This window comes from Garra rufa, chromosome 10 (genome assembly GCF_049309525.1).
Source record: "Garra rufa chromosome 10, GarRuf1.0, whole genome shotgun sequence".
NCBI lineage: Eukaryota > Metazoa > Chordata > Actinopteri > Cypriniformes > Cyprinidae > Garra > Garra rufa.
Window position 1 is genome coordinate 42301941 of NC_133370.1, and position 19872 is coordinate 42321812.

A 19872-nucleotide genomic window follows, 5' to 3' on the forward strand; every position below is an offset into this window, starting at 1 on the left:
AAAAAGAGTTGCACGATAACGCAATATAGCCTTTACAACATTAGTCCTGGCTTTAGTTCAGACAGCGCTCCTTCCGGGACTGATCCCAGTAATGGTACTTAGTCCCCAACCTGGGATTATTTCTGGAATCTATGTTTGTGTTCACACAGAAAGCACTCTGGCAATTTTCCGGAATCAATATGCAGTGTGAAAGGCCCTTTAGTTGCTTATATTTGCAACCCTGTGTTAAACCCTCAATGTTTTCTGCCATTATTACACAGCTCTGTTGGGTTGTGCACAGACAGCAGCCCTAGTCATTTTGATGTGTAGAAAATGCTTAATGAAAATCTAATTATGTAGATTCACAGTAATGTGCAGTGGGTCTATATGGGTTTTTCTTGTTTGTAGGGGAAAGTTCAGGAGGCCAACAGGACATGTAGAGAGTTGCAGGATCAGCTGGAGGGTGTGACGGTGCGGATGCAGCAGCTGCAGCCACAGTGTGCCGAACTGAAGAACCAAGCACAGGCGCGCAGCCGAGTCCACAAAACCGCTGAGGTGCACATTCACATGCATGCACAACACTATAAAGAGGGAAATAGAAACTTTGTGCTCAAATTTCAGTGGTAATTGGATAAAGGAGAAATTTACTTTGCTCCTTTTTGTGTTTTCATTCTACTTGGCTTAGGCTGGTCTCCATCGTAAAAAGACTAACTTGAGAGACCTTGAAAAGGATAAAGATCAGCTTAACAAGCGAATCCGGGAACTCAAACACAGGTACTTCAAAAGAGTGCCGAAAGGAAACAGTGTTATGCCACATTATCCTTGTATCATTTCCAGCTTTTTTTATTATGACCCAACCCCTCCTCTCTGTCCAGCATAAGTCAGTCAAACTCAGCTGACACTCGTGCTCGTGTGGAGAGGATGAATCACATTCAGGCTGAGCTGGAAGATCTAAGTTTCCAGGATTCTACCCTGGCTCAGCAGATCGATCAGTTTAAACAGGCCTGCTCCGCTGCTAAAGAGAAACTGATTAGAATGAGGTTAGTACAGTTGTTGGTAAAAGTCTTTTCTAAATACAGGGATCCTATGATCAAGCTTAGAAATATCTGGGAAATTTAAAATGTTCATGCCTGGAAAATTCACACCATTCATGGATATTAGTCATGGATAATACTTTGTAAGTAAAGATATATGTAAATAATATTTTTTATATCATATATTAGTTGCATCAGTTAGAACTAAAATCCTCATAGGGATTTTTTAAAGGTCTTTATTAAAGAGCTATAAGCCTTGAACCAAACCAGCTATGAGGATAAATTACAGTATTACAAACATCAAATTAAAGGGGTCATATGATGTTGTTGAAAGAACATTATTTTGTGTATTTGGTTTAATGCAATGTGTTTACGTGGTTTAAGGTTCAAAAAAACATTTTCCACATACTGTACATTATTCTTGCTCTTCTCTGCACCACCTTTCTAAAAACGGGTAAATTTTTACAAAACTCATCATTATGAAAAGCAAGGTTTGCTTAGAACAATTTTCGTTAAATGCCCAAGGCTTCGTCTATACACCTTTCCCCCAACCGCTCTGCTCAGTTCATCTACTCCTAGTCAGGGTTGGGTATCGTTTTAATTTTATCGATTCTGATTCTTATCAATTCCTAATTCCGATTTCAATAAGATAAAAAAAAATCTGTTAAAGGTTTGAGTCAAACATTAAGATGTCAAACATGTTTATTCTGTTTTTTTGCCTATGGTTTTAACAAAAAATACCTCAGAAAAAAACTAGACTAATATAAAATAAAACATTAAATTGTCAAAGACAAGTAATAAAATAGGAACAAACAAATCAATTAGCAATAGCATAAATCGAAATCAAAAGTTTAAAAACACAGTATAGTTTTATTTTTATAAATGAAATATTGATTAATCCTCATTAAATTTATAAAAGATATTCAGTCAGTTAATAATTTTTATTTGTTCTTTGATTAAAATTAATGACAGGCAGCGTGTTTATTAGATGACTGTCTCTTTAACACCGAACAAAGATCTAAAAATACTGTTACACATGTGTTTTCTTTCTCACCTATTTACGTTCACTCAAGACAATAAAATGCTGTGTTTATAAGGATAACAACCTTTTTTGCAGTGGAAATGCATTGAAATGTTCGAGAACGGACACAGGTCGGGAACCCGCATCGAACCCGATTTTTAAATAGTTTAAAAATTACATTAAAATGCGAACGCAGGAATCATTAAGCAGAATCAAAATGCACATGTCTGTAGAAGTTGTGGGTGTGGCCCCTGAGGGTTAAATAGGGAAAAGTTAAAATAGAAGCATTTCATTAGTGGTTTCACTGGATTTTGATTATACAACAAATGATTTTCCTTTTCTCTTCATTTTGTAGCCATGAAAGGCAGGGCCTGCAGCAAGCGATGGAATCTAAGCAACGTAACCTGGCTTCATTGGAAAGCAGTCGACTTTGTCGTTTTGGTGAGCAGATGCCGGCACTGCTGAGGGCTATAGATGAGGCTGATCGGCGGGGTCAGTTCAAGAGAAAACCTGTTGGACCGCTCGGTAAGTATCCTGATGGGCTATTTCTCTTTCTTTTGTTTCAGAATATAGTTTAGAGCTTAAGCCCAGTATATTTCAGTTTTTAAACATGCAGTCCAATTTTTCTAACCATGCGTACTCTGTACGCTAAGCTTCCATATCCGTCTTGCTTGCTCAATTTAATTAATTATTTTTTTTAATTATTAGTTAATCCACAAGGTAGCAACACTGGCCCAGGCCATGAAAAAAAAATCCTGGAGATGGAAACAACACTTGAAAGATTAAAAGAGTACACAGATAATTTTATTCATCATCACTTCTTGAGAAAAATAGGGTGGTCACTGGCCAAGTATGAAACCTTCTGGTGTTCATGTACGCAGTGAAATAATCTATACTTTGAAAGGATATGTGTGGATAAGTGTTTTTGTGTCAAAACTGAAGTATACTTTGGGCTTCCGGAGAAACAGTGTTGTATGGTATTTTTTTGTTTATAGGTTATTTTGTTTCTAGGATTCTGTATCCGATTGCGGGATCCGGAGCTGGGTCTTGCAGTGGAGTGTTGTCTGAAGGCTCTGATGTTAGCTTTCTGTTGCGATAACCACGCTGACGAGAGAGAATTACAGAGAATCATGAGTCACTACTTCCAGCAGTGCAAAAAACCTCAGATCATCGTCAGCACATTTACTAACACGGTCTATGGTGGTAGGAATGGGTAACTAGAGATCACCTCAACTGACCTGATATCTCTTTTAGGAATGATTACCACTGTTTTCTGTAATTTTTCAATTTCTGCCTTATTTTAATTCTCTGGTGTCATGGTATTATAGAGCAGGTCATTTGGGTTTTCGAAAAAAAAAATTGCAGTTTGTATACATAGCATTTTTAATGTAAACAGTGTGCAAATTTGTTAATCAAAAAGGTCCATGATAAATCAAAGAAAGATTCAACTCCGAGCCCCTTTAACGAGTAGTCATAATTTTGATTCTTCTGCCTGTTAATGATAAACATCACTAGGAAACATATTACCTTAATAAAAAAAAGATTAATATGTAATGTGTACATTTTCAATTGATTGCTCAAAATATCAAGATTTTTGTACTAATATGTGATGTTTACCTAGTGCAGCTTTAGGTTTCCAGGTAAACCACAGTATTACTGTCTTACTGAAATAGTAATGAAAATTCACTGAAACTACTATTTCCTATTATTGTAGACTGTTTTAATTACTTTCTTTAATAATAAAGAATGTAGTTGTGTCTATGAATGACAAAGAATGTTGTTTTGTGAAGTTTTTACAGTTTAGCAGCTACATTTTAGCTGTGGGCATGATTCGCTTGCATTGTATACAGAAAGACCAGTCACTGCTTCGAACTAATCGTTTTGAAATGATTCTAATATTAAATGGATATTCTGATAAATTTTTCTGACCTTAAGTGCATTTAAACCTGTTGTTGTTGACCTAAAAGCAATTATTTAAATGTTAGACAATCCACATTTACCACAGTATATTTAAAGTTTTGTAAAAAGACAGAAATAAACAAAGCTGACCACCGACTTTTTTTCTTACTAATGTCACTTAGAAAGTGTCAGCTTATATTTAGCTTCTTGGTTTATAGCCAGTATAAGTTTGTCACTCAAAGCACTATATATTTTTGTATTTGTTTTCAGGGCTGTCAATCACCCTGAATATCCAACTGTGCTCCAGGCACTTGATATTGAGAATCCAGTTGTGGCCAACTGCCTGATCGACATGAGGGGAATTGAAACCATTCTGCTCATCAAGGTACGACCATAAGAAATGCCCACAAGCATTTTCTTTGTTTGATCATAACGTGTTTCAACATCCTTGGAAGTGAAGAGCTCTGTTTCTCTCTGTTTTAATTTTTTTTTTCCACAGAACGCTGGAGATGCAAGAAGAGTTATGCACTTTGGAGACCGACCACTCAACTGCAGGGAGGCCTTTACATGTGCGGGGGACCAGGTCTACTCTAACCGTTACTATTGCTCCGAACAGAACAGAGCACAATACCTCAGCAGAGATATCGAAGAGAAAATCAGGTTTGAAAATACTAAATTTATTTTCGAGCTAATTGGATTCATTTCGACATGCAACATATTCTGATCAAAAGCATGGGGCCTGGTGGCAACACTGCCTTGCTTTACAGAAATTGATGAGATGGAAAAACAACTATTTGAGATGACACAGAAAAATGTTATCATTGAAATCACTTTTTAGAAGGATTATTTCTAGCTGATGGAACGTTGAAAACATTGACAGCTAATTACTGTATGTCAATCAATCATGTCAAAAAAAAATCCAGGTGACTTTAAGGAGCTCAAGCATTTAAAGCAGCAGATGACAGACTGCAACAGACAATTGGTCTGATGGTAAGCCTGGGTGTGATACATTGTGTTATAGTAACATTACTATCTGTCTCTCTAGTTGACTTGTACCAATCACACAGATCAACCTAGCAACCATTTAGCGACAATTTAAGAGCAACACTTTATGTTTTTAAGATGAAAATTAGAATTAGTATTAGTGATAATAAAGGTATTTATGTCGTTACAACATTGTTGTTTCAAATAAATTATTTTCTTTGGATTCATCAAAGAATCCTGAAAAAAAATTAATCATGGTTTCCACAATATATGTGGAGGATAATAAGAAATGTTTCTTGAGCATCAAATCAGCACATTAGAATTATTTATAACAGGTATGTAATGATATCAAAATCTCAAGATATGGAAGTCCACAATACCATATTTATTGCAATATTAAAAAAAAAAAAAAACTGAAGATTTAAAAAATAATAATAATTTAGTCCATTTTAAAGTTTTATTCTATCTAATGCACTTTGAGAGTTCAAAATTAAAAGCTCCTAGTTCTTAACTAAGAAAACTTGAGTCCGAAAAAAGTGATGTCATGCCCCTTTGGACTGTCTGTGTTTGTCTTGCCCATTGTCACACATCCGTTGGAATGTTTTAGTTGGTTTCTCCCTCTTGTGCCCATAGTTGGTTGGTCCTGTAAATGTCAATCACCCACACCTGTCTGTGTCTCACTACCCTGTCTATTTAAGTTGAGTTCCGTTCAGTGTGTTTTTCCCGATCTTAATTGTGTGTATGTGTGTGTGTGTGTGTGTGTGTGTGTGTGTGTGTGTGTGTGTGTGTGTGTGTGTGTGTGTGTGTGTGTGTGTGTGTGCGTGTGCGTGCGTGTGCGTGCGCGTGCGCGCGCGTGCGTGTGTGCGTGTGTGCGTGTGTGTGTGTGTGTGTGTGTACCTGGTATTCATCACGTTATGGGGACCAAATGTCCCCACAAGGATAGTAATACCAGTAGATTTTGACCTTGTGGGGACATTTCTTAGGTCCCCATGAAGAAACAGGCTTATAAATCATGCACAATGAGTTTTTTTGAGGAAGTAAAAGTATGCACAATCTCCTGTGAGGGCTAGGTTTAGGTGTAGGGTAGGTGTAGGGCGATAGAAAGTACGGTTTGTACAGTATAAAAACCATTATGCCTATGGAATGTCCCCATAAAACATGTAAACCCAACATGTGTGTGTGTGTGTGTGTGTGTGTGTGTGTGTGTGTGTGTGTGTGTGTGTGTGTGTGTGTGTGTGTGTGTGTGTGTGTGTGTGTGTACCTGGTATTCATCACGTTGTGGGGACCAAATGTCCCCACAAGGATAGGAATACCAGTAGATTTTGACCTTGTGGGGACATTTCTCAGGTCCCCATGAGGAAACAGGCTTATAAATAATGCACAATGAGTTTTTTTGAGGAAGTAAAAGTGTGCACAATCTCCTGTGAGGGCTAGGTTTAGGTGTAGGGTAGGTGTAGGGCGATAGAAAGTAAGGTTTGTACAGTATAAAAACCATTACGCCTATGGAATGTCCCCATAAAACATGTAAACCCAACATGTGTGTGTGTGTGTGTGTGTGTGTGTGTGTGTGTGTGTGTGTGTGTGTGTGTGTGTGTGTTTGCTACTAATTGGATTTACCTGCCTATTGAAATCACCTGTTTGGATTTATTAAAAGACCGTTGAATTCTCATCTTCTTGCTTTGTACACACACCCATGACAAGTGAATTGTACCTACCTGTAAACTTTAAAGGGGACTCAACCTTCTTTTTAGTTGTGATGTACTGTCTAAATTACATACACACTTAGGAAATCAAACAAATTATAGCTAAATGACTAAATGTAAATGTAATAATAACAATAAATATAGCTGCAAGCAGCAAATGTATATTTTTGACCAAATCCTTGAGAACAAAAATAGCCATTTTTCTTATCTCCTGGCCACTACATGGCACTGTGCCGAAACACTGCAGTTTGCCTCAGTTCATGCTTGTTATATCACACACCAAATTTGGTCTCAATACACCAAACCATTCCAGAGATATAGCCTCACATCCATTTTTTTCTATCATTTATATAGAATTTGTTTGCGCATTAATCAGTTGGACAAATCAACTTGAAATTCGTAACTTTTTGCCAGCATGGTCTGAAGATGATCCTTCAGTGCTTGGCCCCCATGGCAGTAATAATGACAGCCATATATTGTAAAACAATTGCACTGTAAAATAAATGAAAATGAATATATATTAGGTATATTATTTTTGCTTTACACTACAGTAGGAAAATTACAATATTTCTTTCCTCATTTCTACACTTAAAAGAGATACTTTGCATTTGGACTCCAGTAACGTTACACATTTAAAGTGCTCACTGTCAGCAATACATACTGCACTTTTAAGCTTTTATTGTAATGGAAATGGCAGTAGAGCTTTTATTTTTAAGGAAAATTCCAGATTCAGTTAAAACTGGCTTACAAAAATGCATCTCACTACAAATCTGAAATGCTGTAATCATTTGCCATAAACTGGTGTCTGTTGCATTCCCAAACACGCTCTAAACTCACAGCATATGCAATAGACAAGTTCACAGCATTGAACTGATCCGATCTGAAGCATGGAATATACACTAGCCTGGGTGTTCCCATGCTGCCTTCCGCGCAGCGCGATTTTATTCACGCTGGAAGGTAGCATGGAAACCATGGACCAAATTTTCACCTCAGATAGGGAACCAATCACAGAACGGGGAGGAAGCAGCAAGACGATGATGCCTTCTATGCAACTCACCGAAGCAGTTTGTTTATAACTATGGATCCAGCATGGCAGCAAGTTATCATTCGATGCAGCCGTTCACATTTCGCGCCTAAAAACGCGTGGAAAACGCTAGGCGCGTCGCTTTCTCCTTTCCAAACCGCTCTGTAGCTTGCGCATGGAAAACGTGAGCGTGTCGCAACCACGTCGCTTCCATTATGCGCGCATACCGCGCGTCTACATTTGAAATAACGAACTTTAGCGCGCAAAAGACGCGACATGTGAACGGCCCCTTAGATAGTGTTCTAAGTAGTTTAGAACGCAAGTTTATTTTGAAAAAAGAGCAACTTTTGGCGTTAAACCATCGCTCTGTATACGTCATCCGATATGATTGAAACGATGGCTATGAGCTACGCACAGGCGCATTTGATAGACATTCGTAGCGCCCAATAAACGGCTCTGGGCATTCGTAAACCACGCCTCAAATACGAGAAAATGAACATGTGGTTCCCAGACCACGAATCATGACGAAGTAATAACGTGGTCTGGCGTTAGCCAGGCTAGGAATACACCGGATCACGAGCTAATCTGATTTAAAAAAAAAATTTTTTTCAAACTTTTCCATTGTCAAGCCTCCCATTTGCACTGAGACCCTGTCATTAACTTTTTTTTATCTCCATTTGGTTATTTATTATTTTACTTGGATGTTTTTCATTCATTTTGATGTTGTCTTGGATTTGGTATTTATATGGACAGATTTCTGTTCAGCTGATCGACAACCAAGAAAGATCAAAACCTTATTAGGGCCCGAGCCCAAAAGGGCGAAGGCCCTATTGTTCTTCTAAGGGTTCTTATTAGGGCCCGAGCCCAAAAGGGCGAAGGCCCTATTGTTCTTCTAAGGGTTATTAGGGCCCGAGCCCAAAAGGGCGAAGGCCCTATTGTTCTTCTAAGGATTCTTATTTGTTTTTTTTTTTTTTTTTTTTATTTTTATTTTTTTTCAACCGTTGGGGCACTTTTGGGGGCCTTAACATACTCAAAAACTCTTGAAAATTTGCACACACGTCGGAATCTGCCGTCGTCCGGACGCCACAGAGGCTGGGAACCGGGCGTGGTTCAGGGCCTCTACAGCGCCCCCTGGAACACAGTTTGAAAACTTGATGTACTGCGCACACATACTTGCGCGTATTGATATGAAACTCGGTACACATATAGAACTCATCGAGCTGAACAACTTTTGTACTCTATGTCATGGGCTCCACGCAACAGGAAGTGAGATATTTAGGGCTGTTTAAAAAGCGCATGCTCTGGAATTTAACGTACTCCTCCCAGGAATTCCATGGGATTGTCACCAAACTCGGTCAGCATGATCTCAAGAGATTGGGGACGCTAAATTGCGAGGAGATTTTTGATATCTCGAACGGTTTGGCCGTGGCAAGGCGACAAAGTTATGGCGAGAAATGAGAAACAGGAAGTGTCTAATAACTGTTGCACACATTGCCTGATTCTGATGGAACTTCACCAGTTTGTTCCTTGTATGATGCCGATTCCATAAATGTGACTATTATGAGTCAAAGTTATAGCGCCACCAACTGGCAGCAGGAAACGTGTCATTTTCAAAATGCTTTGAAATCAGCCTCTTAATTTTACTCGATTTTCTTTAAACTTCATCAAAATCATGTCAAAACACGGCCGATAAAGAATATGTAAAGGGGTCGATGATAAATCAAATGCTGTTGCCATGGCAACGTGTCAAACTTTAAAATTACATTCCTGTCTTTTCGAGGCAGATAACATGCTTAGAATTTCATTAAACTCAACACACACATCAATATTAATGATAGTTAGACACTGGCAAAAGGTCATAAATGGGCGTGGAGCAGGCACTCTATAGCGCCATCTTTTGACAAAAGTTGGGGGGTTAGTTTTTCCTACAGTCACCAAACTCTGTACTTATATTGCTCTCATCAATCTGGACAACTTTCTAAATCAAACTCATTAGCTAAGACCAACAGAAAGCCGGCTATTTTGATTTGAAGGTGGATTTTTTGAAAAATCAGGCTGTAAACAAATTCACACTACTCCTAAGAACAACCAGCTGTTCACACCAAACTTTTTTAACATGAAGAGAAGATTCTGAAGATGTTAAATTGCGAGCAGATTTTGGATATCTCGAACGGTGTTGACGTGGTGATTTTTTAAAGATGTAGTAAAAAACATAACCCTAATTTTTTATATCTTTAAAGTGCAGCATCCAAACTCTTTAAAACTTTTTTCACACAGAGATCTAATCATTCTGAGCAAGTGCTGGAAATATAAATTTTATACAAGCTTCAATGAATTAAAGAAAATTAAAAAAATAACTCAGAAACCTGCTGTCACTCTGGTGAATGTCTCTACAGTATGTGTGTGCGTTCAGTCAGGCACAGAGAAGCTCATTATTGCAGGGGGGAGGGGTGAGAGGCAGAGAGGGTGACAGAGTAGAGAGCCATCCTACAGACCATCTTTGAACAAAAAATGCACATACTGTATGTATTGTAATTACATAAATATGTCTGATCTTTGAGAGTCTGATATTTTGAGAAAATATAAAGGGTCACTAAGTCTTTCATTGTTCGTATTTTGCAGTTGTTGTTTTTTATTTATTTTTTACTTAACTGTACCATGAACTTGTCCTATTCAGTCACATAGCAAAAGATTTAAAAATACAACTTTTTAGCATGATCAATTTATCTTCATTGATAGACAATATTTACATAGTGTTATTTATTGAATATAAAATAATAATAATAACAAATTAAGACAGACTTTGACAACAAAACAAACGTTACTGTTATCTCTTCAAAACATCTGAAAACCATAATTTTAAGATCAGTTATATATATATATATATATATATATATATATATATATATATATATATATATATATATATATATCACCCCGTTAAAATACTCAACTTGATTTTTAAAGATATTTTGAAAGAATGAAGCGTTTATAGAGCACTTTATTGTGTATTGCTGTACACCCACATGAACTGTGTTCATGTTCATGTTAATTCACAGTACATAAACTTTATATGAATACTTTTTTTAGCTTAATATTAATTAACATTAATAAATGCTATTTATTTATTGGTCATGTTAACTAATATAGTTAATTTTAACAAATGAAACTGGATGGCAACATTTTATATTTTGTGTGTATGTGTCTGTGTGTTGATTTTAAAGTGTAACCCTTTCAATTCTGTAAACTTAAAATCAAAACTAGCAGATGGTTACTGTGAATGCATGTGCCAACTGGGCACCGTCTTCCTTATTGATTCTTAGTTATGTAGCACTTAAGAGTGATGTCTTATAACAGGAGTCACCAGCAAAGCAATATCCACACAAAAATTGTTCAGATAGGTAACAATGACATTTAAGCAGAAGTGGTGGACGTAAAGCAAGCAATAATAACATTTTGCTATCATCATGAATCATGTTCTTATCATCATCATCAGAAAATAGGCAATTTGTAGCATACTGGTTCACAGTTGGCATTTATCTGAAGTCCTTGCATTGATTGCATTTAGTTAAATCAACATTATATTTGGTCAGTCTGATCTTGAGGCCTTAGAGATGTTAAATTGTGAAGATCTTGAGTTTTCATTAAAGGGCATGTCCGTGGTGGCCTGACAAAGTTTGATGTTTCTGCATAGACATAGAAGTGGTTATAACTTAGCCTGAAAATGTCTGATCTGCCACAAAATTCACAGGTTTGGTAAGAGTCCTGGCCTGAAGACACCTAAAGACCAATATTCAGATATTATCATAGCGCCACCTGTTGGCAGCAGGATATCTCATATATTTCACTAACTCAAACATACCAAGGTCAATCTGCACCAAACTTCATATGTTTGATAATAGTGCTGGCCTGAACACATCTACATGCCAATAATCAGTTATAGGCATAGCGCCACCAGCTGGCAGCGGCAAGTTTGGCACATTTAAGTGACTTTGACATATTTCTCCTACATTTACTGTATTAAAAGCATACTGCCCCCCGTTTGCTGTTTTCCTGAAGCCACTGGTCGGCGGTGAGCCCGGGTGCGAGGGCCCGTTCATCGCTGCTCGCAGCTTTAATTATTTTTTTTTTTTTTTTTTTTTTTTTTTTTCTTTTTTTCAACCTTCCGGGCACTTTTGGGGGCCTTAACATACTCAAAAACTCTTGAAAATTTGCACACACGTTGGAATCTGCGGCCATCAGGACGCCAAAGAGGCTGGGACCCGGGCGTGGTTCAGGGCCTCTACAGCGCCCCCTGGAACACAGTTTGAAAACTTGATGTACTGCGCACACATACTTGCATGTATTGATATGAAACTCGGTACACATATAGATCTCACTGAGCCAAACAACTTTTGTACTCTATGTCATAGGCTCCACCTGACAGGAAGTGAGATATTTAGGGCTGTTTAAAAAGCGCATGCTCTGGAATTTAACGTACTCCTCCCAGGAATTCCATGGGATTGTCACCAAACTCGGTCAGCATGATCTCAAGACATTGGGGATGCTAAATTGCGAGGAGATTTTTGATATCTCGAACGGTTTGGCCGTGGCAAGGCGACAAAGTTATGGCGAGAAATGAGAAACAGGAAGTGTCTAATAACTGTTGAACACATTGCCTGATTCTGATGAAACTTCACCAGTTTGTTCGTTGGATGATGCCGATTCCATAAATGTGACTGTTATGAGTCAAAGTTATAGCGCCACCAACTGGCAGCAGGAAGTGTGTCATTTTCAAAATGCTTTGAAATCAGCCACTTAATTTTACTCGATTTTCTTTAAACTTCATCAAAATCATGTCAAAACACGGCCGATAAGAATATGTAAAGGGGTCGATGATAAATCGAATGCTGTTGCCATGGCAACATGTCAAACTTTAAAATTAGATTCCTGTCTTTTCGAGGCAGTTAACATGCTTAGAATTTCATGAAACTCAACACACACATCAATATTTATGATAGTTAGACACTGGCAAAAGGTCATAAATGGGCGTGGAGCAGGCACTCTATAGCGCCATCTTTTGACAAAAGTTGGGGGGTTGGTTGTTCCTACAGTCACCAAACTCTGTACATATATTAATCTCATCAATTTGGACAACTTTCTAAATCAAACTCATTAGCTGAGACCAACAGGAAGCCGGCTATTTTGATTTGAATGTGGATTTTTGGAAAAATCAGGCTGTAAACAAATGCACACTACTTCTAAGAACAACCAGCTGCTCACACCAAACTTTTTTAACATGAAGAGAATATTCTGAAGATGTTAAATTGCGAGCGGATTTTGGATATCTTGAACGGTGTGGACGTGGTGATTTTTTAAAGATATAGTAAAAAATATTTTTATATCTTTAAAGTGCTGCATCCAAACTCTTTAAAACTTTTTTCACACAGAGATCTAATCATTCTGAGCAAGTGCTGCAAATAAAAAATTTATACAAGCTTCTATGAATTAAAGAAAATTAAAAAAATAACTCAGAAACCTGCTGTCACTCTGGTGAATGTCTCTACAGTATGTGTGTGCGTTCAGTCAGGCACAGAGAAGCTCATTATTGCAGGGGGGAGGGGTGAGAGGCAGAGAGGGTGACAGAGTAGAGAGCCATCCTACAGACCATCTTTGAACAAAAAATGCACATATGTATTTTAATTACATAAATATATCTGATCTTTGAGAGTCTGATATTTTGAGAAAATATAAAGGGTCACTTAGTCTTTCATTGTTCGTATTTTGCAGTTGTTGTTTTTTATTTATTTTTTTACTTAACTGTACCATGAACTTGTCCTATTCAGTCACATAGCAAAAGATTTAAAAAAATACAACTTTTTAGCATGATCAATTTATCTTCATTGATTGACAATATTTACATAGTGTTATTTATTGAATATAAAATAATAATAATAAAAAATTATGACAAACTTTGACAACAAAACAAACGTTACTGTTATCTCTTCAAAACATCTGAAAACCATAATTTTAAGATCAGTTATAAATATATATATATATATATATATATATATATCAACTTGATATATATATAAACCTGTGAAGTTTGAGGCAGATCGGACATTTTATGGCTGAGTTATGACAACTTCTATATCCATGGCGAAACATCAAAATTTGTCAGGCCGCCACAGACACGCCCTTTAACCGAAACTCAAGATCTTCACAATTTAACATCTCTAAGACCTCTAGATCAGACTGACCAAATTTACTGTTGATATCATTTAATCTGTAGGAGGAGTTTGCTACAAGTCATTTCCTGTTACCAACAGGTGGCGCTGTGATTATAACAGAATATTGGCTTTCAGATGTTTTCAGGCCAGGACTTTAATCGAACATGTGAAGTGTGAGGCAAATCGGACATTTTATGGCAAGTTAAAAATATCAAGTTAAAAATCAAGTTGAGTATTTTAACGGGGTGATATATATATATATATATATATATATATATATATATATATATATATATATATCACCCCGTTAAAATACTCAACTTGATTTTTAAAGATGTTTTGAAAGAATGAAGAGTTTATAGAGCACTTTATTGTGTATTGCTGTACACCCACATGAACTGTGTTCATGTTCATGTTAATTCACAGTACATAAACTTTATATGAATACTTTTTTAGCTAAATATTAATTAACATTAATAAATGCTATTTATGTATTGGTCATGTTAACTAATATAGTTAATGCTAACAAATAAAACTGAATGGCAACATTTTATATTCTGTGTGTATGTGTCTGTGTGTTGATTTTAAAGTCTAACCCTTTCAATTCTGTAAACTTAAAATCCAAACTAGCAGAGGGTTACTGTGAATGCATGTGCCAACTGGGCACCGTCTTCCTTATTGATTCTTAGTTATGTAGCACTTAAGAGTGATGTCTTATAACAGGAGTCACCAGCAAAGCAATATCCACACAAAAATTGTACAGATAGGTAACAATGACATTTAAGCAGAAGTGGTGGATGTAAAGGAAGCAATAATAACATTTTGCTATCATCATGAATCATGTTCTTATCATCATTTGTAGCATACTGGTTCACAGTTGGCATTTGTCTGAAGTCCTTGCATTGATTGCATTTAGTTAAATCAACATTATATGTGGTCAGTCTGATCTTGAAGCCTTAGAGATGTTAAATTGTGAAGATCTTGAGTTTTCATTAAAGGGCATGTCCGTGGTGGTCTGACAAAGTTTGATGTTTCTGCATAGACATAGAAGTGGTTATAACTTAGCCTGAAAATGTCTGATCTGCCACAAAATTCACAGGTTTGGTAAGAGTCCTGGCCTGAAGACACCTAAAGGCCAATATTCAGATATTATCATAGCGCCACCTGTTGGCAGCAGGATATCTCATATATTTCACTAACTCAAACATACCAAGGTCAATCTGCACCAAACTTCATATGTTTGATAATAGTGCTGGCCTGAACACATCTACATGCCAATAATCAGTTATAGGCATAGCGCCACCAGCTGGCAGCGGCAAGTTTGGCACATTTAAGTGACTTTGACATATTTCTCCTACATTTACTGTATTAAAAGCATACTGCCCACCGTTTGCTGTTTTCCTGAAGCCACCGGTCGGCGATGAGCCCGGGTGCGAGGGCCCGTTCATCGCTGCTCGCAGCTTTAATTATTATTATTATTCTCAAAATGAATCGCATTTTTGAGGGCCTAAACATACCCGAAAACTCATGAAACTTTGCACACACATCAAACCTGGCGAAAATTTACGTCTGATATGGGTTGCAGAAGTGGGTGTGGCAAAATGTCTCGACAGCGCCACCTTTAGAAGTTCAGCGGTGTGCGCTTTCAGCTGTGATTCACGTACATGCACGGAAATCGGGACTCACATGTAACACACCAATACCTACAAAAAAGCCTCTTGGAGCAAAATCCGGAACCCAACAGGAAGTCGGTTAATATTAATATTCTCAACAAAATTTGTGTCATTTTTGCCATTTTCAGGTGTCGTACTTGAACGAACTCCTCCTAGAGATTTATTCGGATCAACGCCAAATTTGCTGAGTCTAGTCTAAAGCCCTTTGTGACGTTAAATTGTGAAGATCTAGAGTTTTCATTGGAGAGCGTGTCCATGGCGGCCTCGCAAATTTCGATGTTTCGCCATGAAAAAGGAAGTTGCTATAACTCAGGCATACAATGTCCTATCTGTCCCAAACTTCACATGTGTGATGACACTCCTGACCTGATGACATCTACATGCCCATATTCAGTTTTACTCATAGCGCCACCTGCTGGCAACAGGAAGTGTCAGGCTGTACTCTGCAACAAACTCCTCTAAGAGATATAATCAGATCAACACCAAAATCGGTCAGTCTAATAAAAAGGCTTTAGCGATGTTAAATTGCGAAGATCTTGAGTTTTCGTTGAAGGGGGTGTCCGTGGCGGCCTGACAAATTTCGAGGTCTCGCCATGGATATAAAACTTGTTATAACTCAGCCATAAAATGTCCGATTTGCCTCAAACTTCACATGTTCGATAAGAGTCCTGGCCTGAACCAATCTGAAGGCCAATATTCTATTATAATCACAGCGCCACCTGTTGGCAACAGGAAATGACTTGTAGCAAACTCCTACTAGAGATTTAATGATATCAACATTATATTTGGTCAGTCTGATCTAGAGGCCTTAGAGATGTTAAATTGCGAAGATCTTGAGTTTTCGTTAAAGGGCGTGTCTGTGGCGCCGTGACAAAGTTTGATGTTTCGCCATGGACATAGAAGTTGTTATAACTCAGCCATAAAATGTCCGATCTGCCTCAAACTTCACAGGTTTGGTAAGAGTCTTGGCCTGAAGACACCTAAAGGCCAATATTCAGATATTATCATAGCGCCACCTGTTGGCAGCAGGATATATCATAACCTTCACTAACTCAAACATACCAAGGTCAATCTGCACCAAACTTCATATGTTTGATAATAGTGCCAGCCTGAACACATCTACATGCCAGTAATCAGTTATAGGCATAGCGCCACCAGCTGGCAGCAGGAAATTTGGCACATTTAAGTGACTTATGACATATTTCTCCTATTTTTACTGTATTAAAAGCATACTGCCCACCGTTCGCTGTTATCCTAAAGCCAACGGTCAGCGGTGAGCCTGTGTGCGAGGGCCCGTTCATCGCTGCTTGCAGCTTTAATTTTTTTTTTTTTTTTATTTTTTTAAACCTTCTGGGCACTTTTGGGGGCCTTAACATACTCAAAAACTCTTGAAAATTTGCACACACGTCGGAATCTGCGGCCATCAGGACGCCACAGAGGCTGGGACCCGGGCGTGGTTCAGGGCCTCTACAGCGCCCCCTGGAACACAGTTTGAAAACTTGATGTACTGCGCACACATACTTGCACGTATTGATATGAAACTCGGTACACATATAGATCTCACTGAGCCAAACAACTTTTGTACTCTATGTCATGGGCTGAACGCAACAGGAAGTGAGATATTTAGGGCTGTTTAAAAAGCGCATGCTCTGGAATTTAACGTACTCCTCCCAGGGTTTCCAGAGGATTGTCACCAAACTCGGTCAGCATGATCTCAAGACATTGGGGACGCTAAATTGCGAGCAGATTTTTGATATCTCAAACGGTTTGGCCGTGGCAAGGCGACAAAGTTATGGCGAGAAATGAGAAACAGGAAGTGTCTAATTACTGTTGCACACATTGCTTGATTCTTATGAAACTTCACCGGTTTGTTTGTTGTATGATGCCGCTTCCATAAATGTGACTATTATGAGTCAAAGTTATAGCGCCACCAACTGGCAGCAGGAAACGTGTCATTTTCAAAATCCTTTGAAATCAGCCTCTTAATTTTACTTGATTTTCTTCAAACTTCATCAAAATCATGTCAAAACACGGCCGATGAGAATATGTAAAGGGGTCGATGATAAATCAAATGCTGTTGCCATGGCAACGTGTCAAACTTTAAAATTAGATTCCTGTCTTTTCGAGGCAGATAACATGCTTAGAATTTCATGAAACTCAACACACACGTCAATATTAATGATAGTTAGACACTGGCAAAAGGTCATAAATGGGCGTGGAGCAGGCACTCTATAGCGCCATCTTTTGACAAAAGTTGGGGGGTTAGTTTTTCCTACAGTCACCAAACTCTGTACATATATTGTTCTCATCAATCTGGACAACTTTCTAAATCAAACTCATTAGCTAAGACCAACAGGAAGCCGGCTATTTTGATTTGAATGTGGATTTTTGGAAAAATCAGGCTGTAAACAAATTCACACTCCTTCTAAGAAAAATAAGGTATTCACACCAAACTTTTTTAACATGAAGAGAAGATTCTGAAGATGTTAAATTGCGAGCGAATTTGGGATATCTTGAACGGTGTTGACGTGGTGATTTTTTAAAGATGTAGGAAAAAAACATAACCGTAATTTTTTTATATCTTTAAAGTGCAGCATCCAAACTCTTTACAACTTTTTTCACACAGAGATCTTATCATTCTGAGCAAGTGGTGTAAATATCAATTTTATACAAGCTTCTATGAATTAAAGAAAATTAAAAAAAGAAATTAGAAACCTGCTGTCACTCTGCCTGTGCCTGTCTGTGTTCAGTCACCACTGAGTCACTGAAGAGTGACTGAAGGGGGGAGGGGTGTAAGGGAGAGAGACCAGTGGAACATGCTGTTTTGCTTAAGACCATCTTTGAGGAAGATGCACATTGCTGTAGCGTAATCGACATAAATATGTCTGATATTTTGAGAAAATATAAAGGGTCATTAAATCTTTCATTGTTTGTATTTTGCAGTTGTTGTTTTTTATTTATTTTTACTGAACTGTACCATGAACTTGTCCTATTCAGTCACATAGCAAAAGATTAAGAAAAATACAACTTTTAAGCATGAGTGAATAATCTTCATTGTAGACAATATTTTCATAGTGTTATTTATTGAATATAAAATTATAATAATTAAAAATTTCAAGACAAACTTTGACAACAAAACAAACTTTGCTGTTATCTGTTCAAAACATCCGAAAACCATCATTTTAAGATCAGTTATATATATATCGCCCCATTAAAACACTCAACTTGATTTTTAAAGATATTTTGAAAGAATTAAGCGTTTATAGAGCACTTTGTGTATTGCTGTACACCCACATGAACTGTGTTCATGTTCATGTTAATTCACAGTACATAAACTAATTTACCTTTAAACAATATATGAATACTTTTTTTTTAGCTTAATATTAATTAACATTAATAAATGCTATTTAATTATTGTTCATGTTAACTAATATAGTTAATGTTAACAAATGAAACTGGATGGCAACATTTTATATTTTGTGTGTATGTGTCTCTGTGTTGATTTTAAAGTGTAACCCTTTCAATTCAGTAAACTTAAAATCCAAACTAGCAGAGGGTTACTGTGAATGCATTTGCCAACTGTGCACCGTTTTCCTTATTGATTCTTAGTTATGTAGCGCTTAAGAGTGATGTCTTATAACAGGAGTCACCAGCAAAGCAATATCCACATACAAATTGTACAGATAGGTAACGATTTAAGCAGAAGTGGTGAATGTAATGCAAGCAATAATAACATTTTGTTATCATCATGAATTACATGTTCTTATCATCATCATCAGAATATAGTGAAAATGTTCACATTTGGCTCACAGTTGGCATTATCTGAAGTCCTTGCAGGGGATTAGGTTTATAGCAAACTCCTCCTAGACATTTAATGAAATCAATATTATATTTGGTCAGTCTGATCTAGAGGCCTTAGAGATGTTAAATTGTGAAGATCTTGAGTTTCAGTAAAGGGCGTGTCCGTGGCGGCCTGACAAAGTTTGATGTTTTGCCATGGACATATGTAATAACTCAGCCATAAAATGTCTGATCTGCCTCAAACTTCAGAGGTTTGGTAGGAGTCCTGGCCTGAAGACACCTAAAGGCCAATATTCAGATATTATCATAGCGCCACCTGTTGACACCAGGATATATCATATCTTTCACTAACTCAAACATACCAAGGTCAATCTGCACCAAACTTCATATGTTTGATAATAGTGCTGGCCTGAACACATCTACATGCTATTTATAGGCATAGCGCCACCAGCTGCCAATGGGAAGTTTGGCACATTTAAATGACTTATGACATATTTCTCATATATTTACTGTATTAAAAGCATACTGCCCACCGTTTGCTGTTT

The 19872-nt window shown here is 37.4% G+C and overlaps 1 protein-coding gene across 1 annotated transcript in view; it reads left to right on the top strand.

Annotated features, from left to right (window-relative positions):
- Positions 1-19872, top strand: part of LOC141344586 (structural maintenance of chromosomes protein 6-like) — a 115374-nt gene that overhangs the window by 40901 nt on the left and 54601 nt on the right. Inside the window, exons 11-17 of the mRNA XM_073849462.1 lie at positions 388-534; positions 665-753; positions 855-1019; positions 2390-2559; positions 3046-3247; positions 4204-4318; positions 4433-4593. Of these exons, the coding sequence (XP_073705563.1) occupies positions 388-534; positions 665-753; positions 855-1019; positions 2390-2559; positions 3046-3247; positions 4204-4318; positions 4433-4593 (1049 nt within the window). The remainder of the gene's footprint in view (positions 1-387; positions 535-664; positions 754-854; positions 1020-2389; positions 2560-3045; positions 3248-4203; positions 4319-4432; positions 4594-19872) is intronic.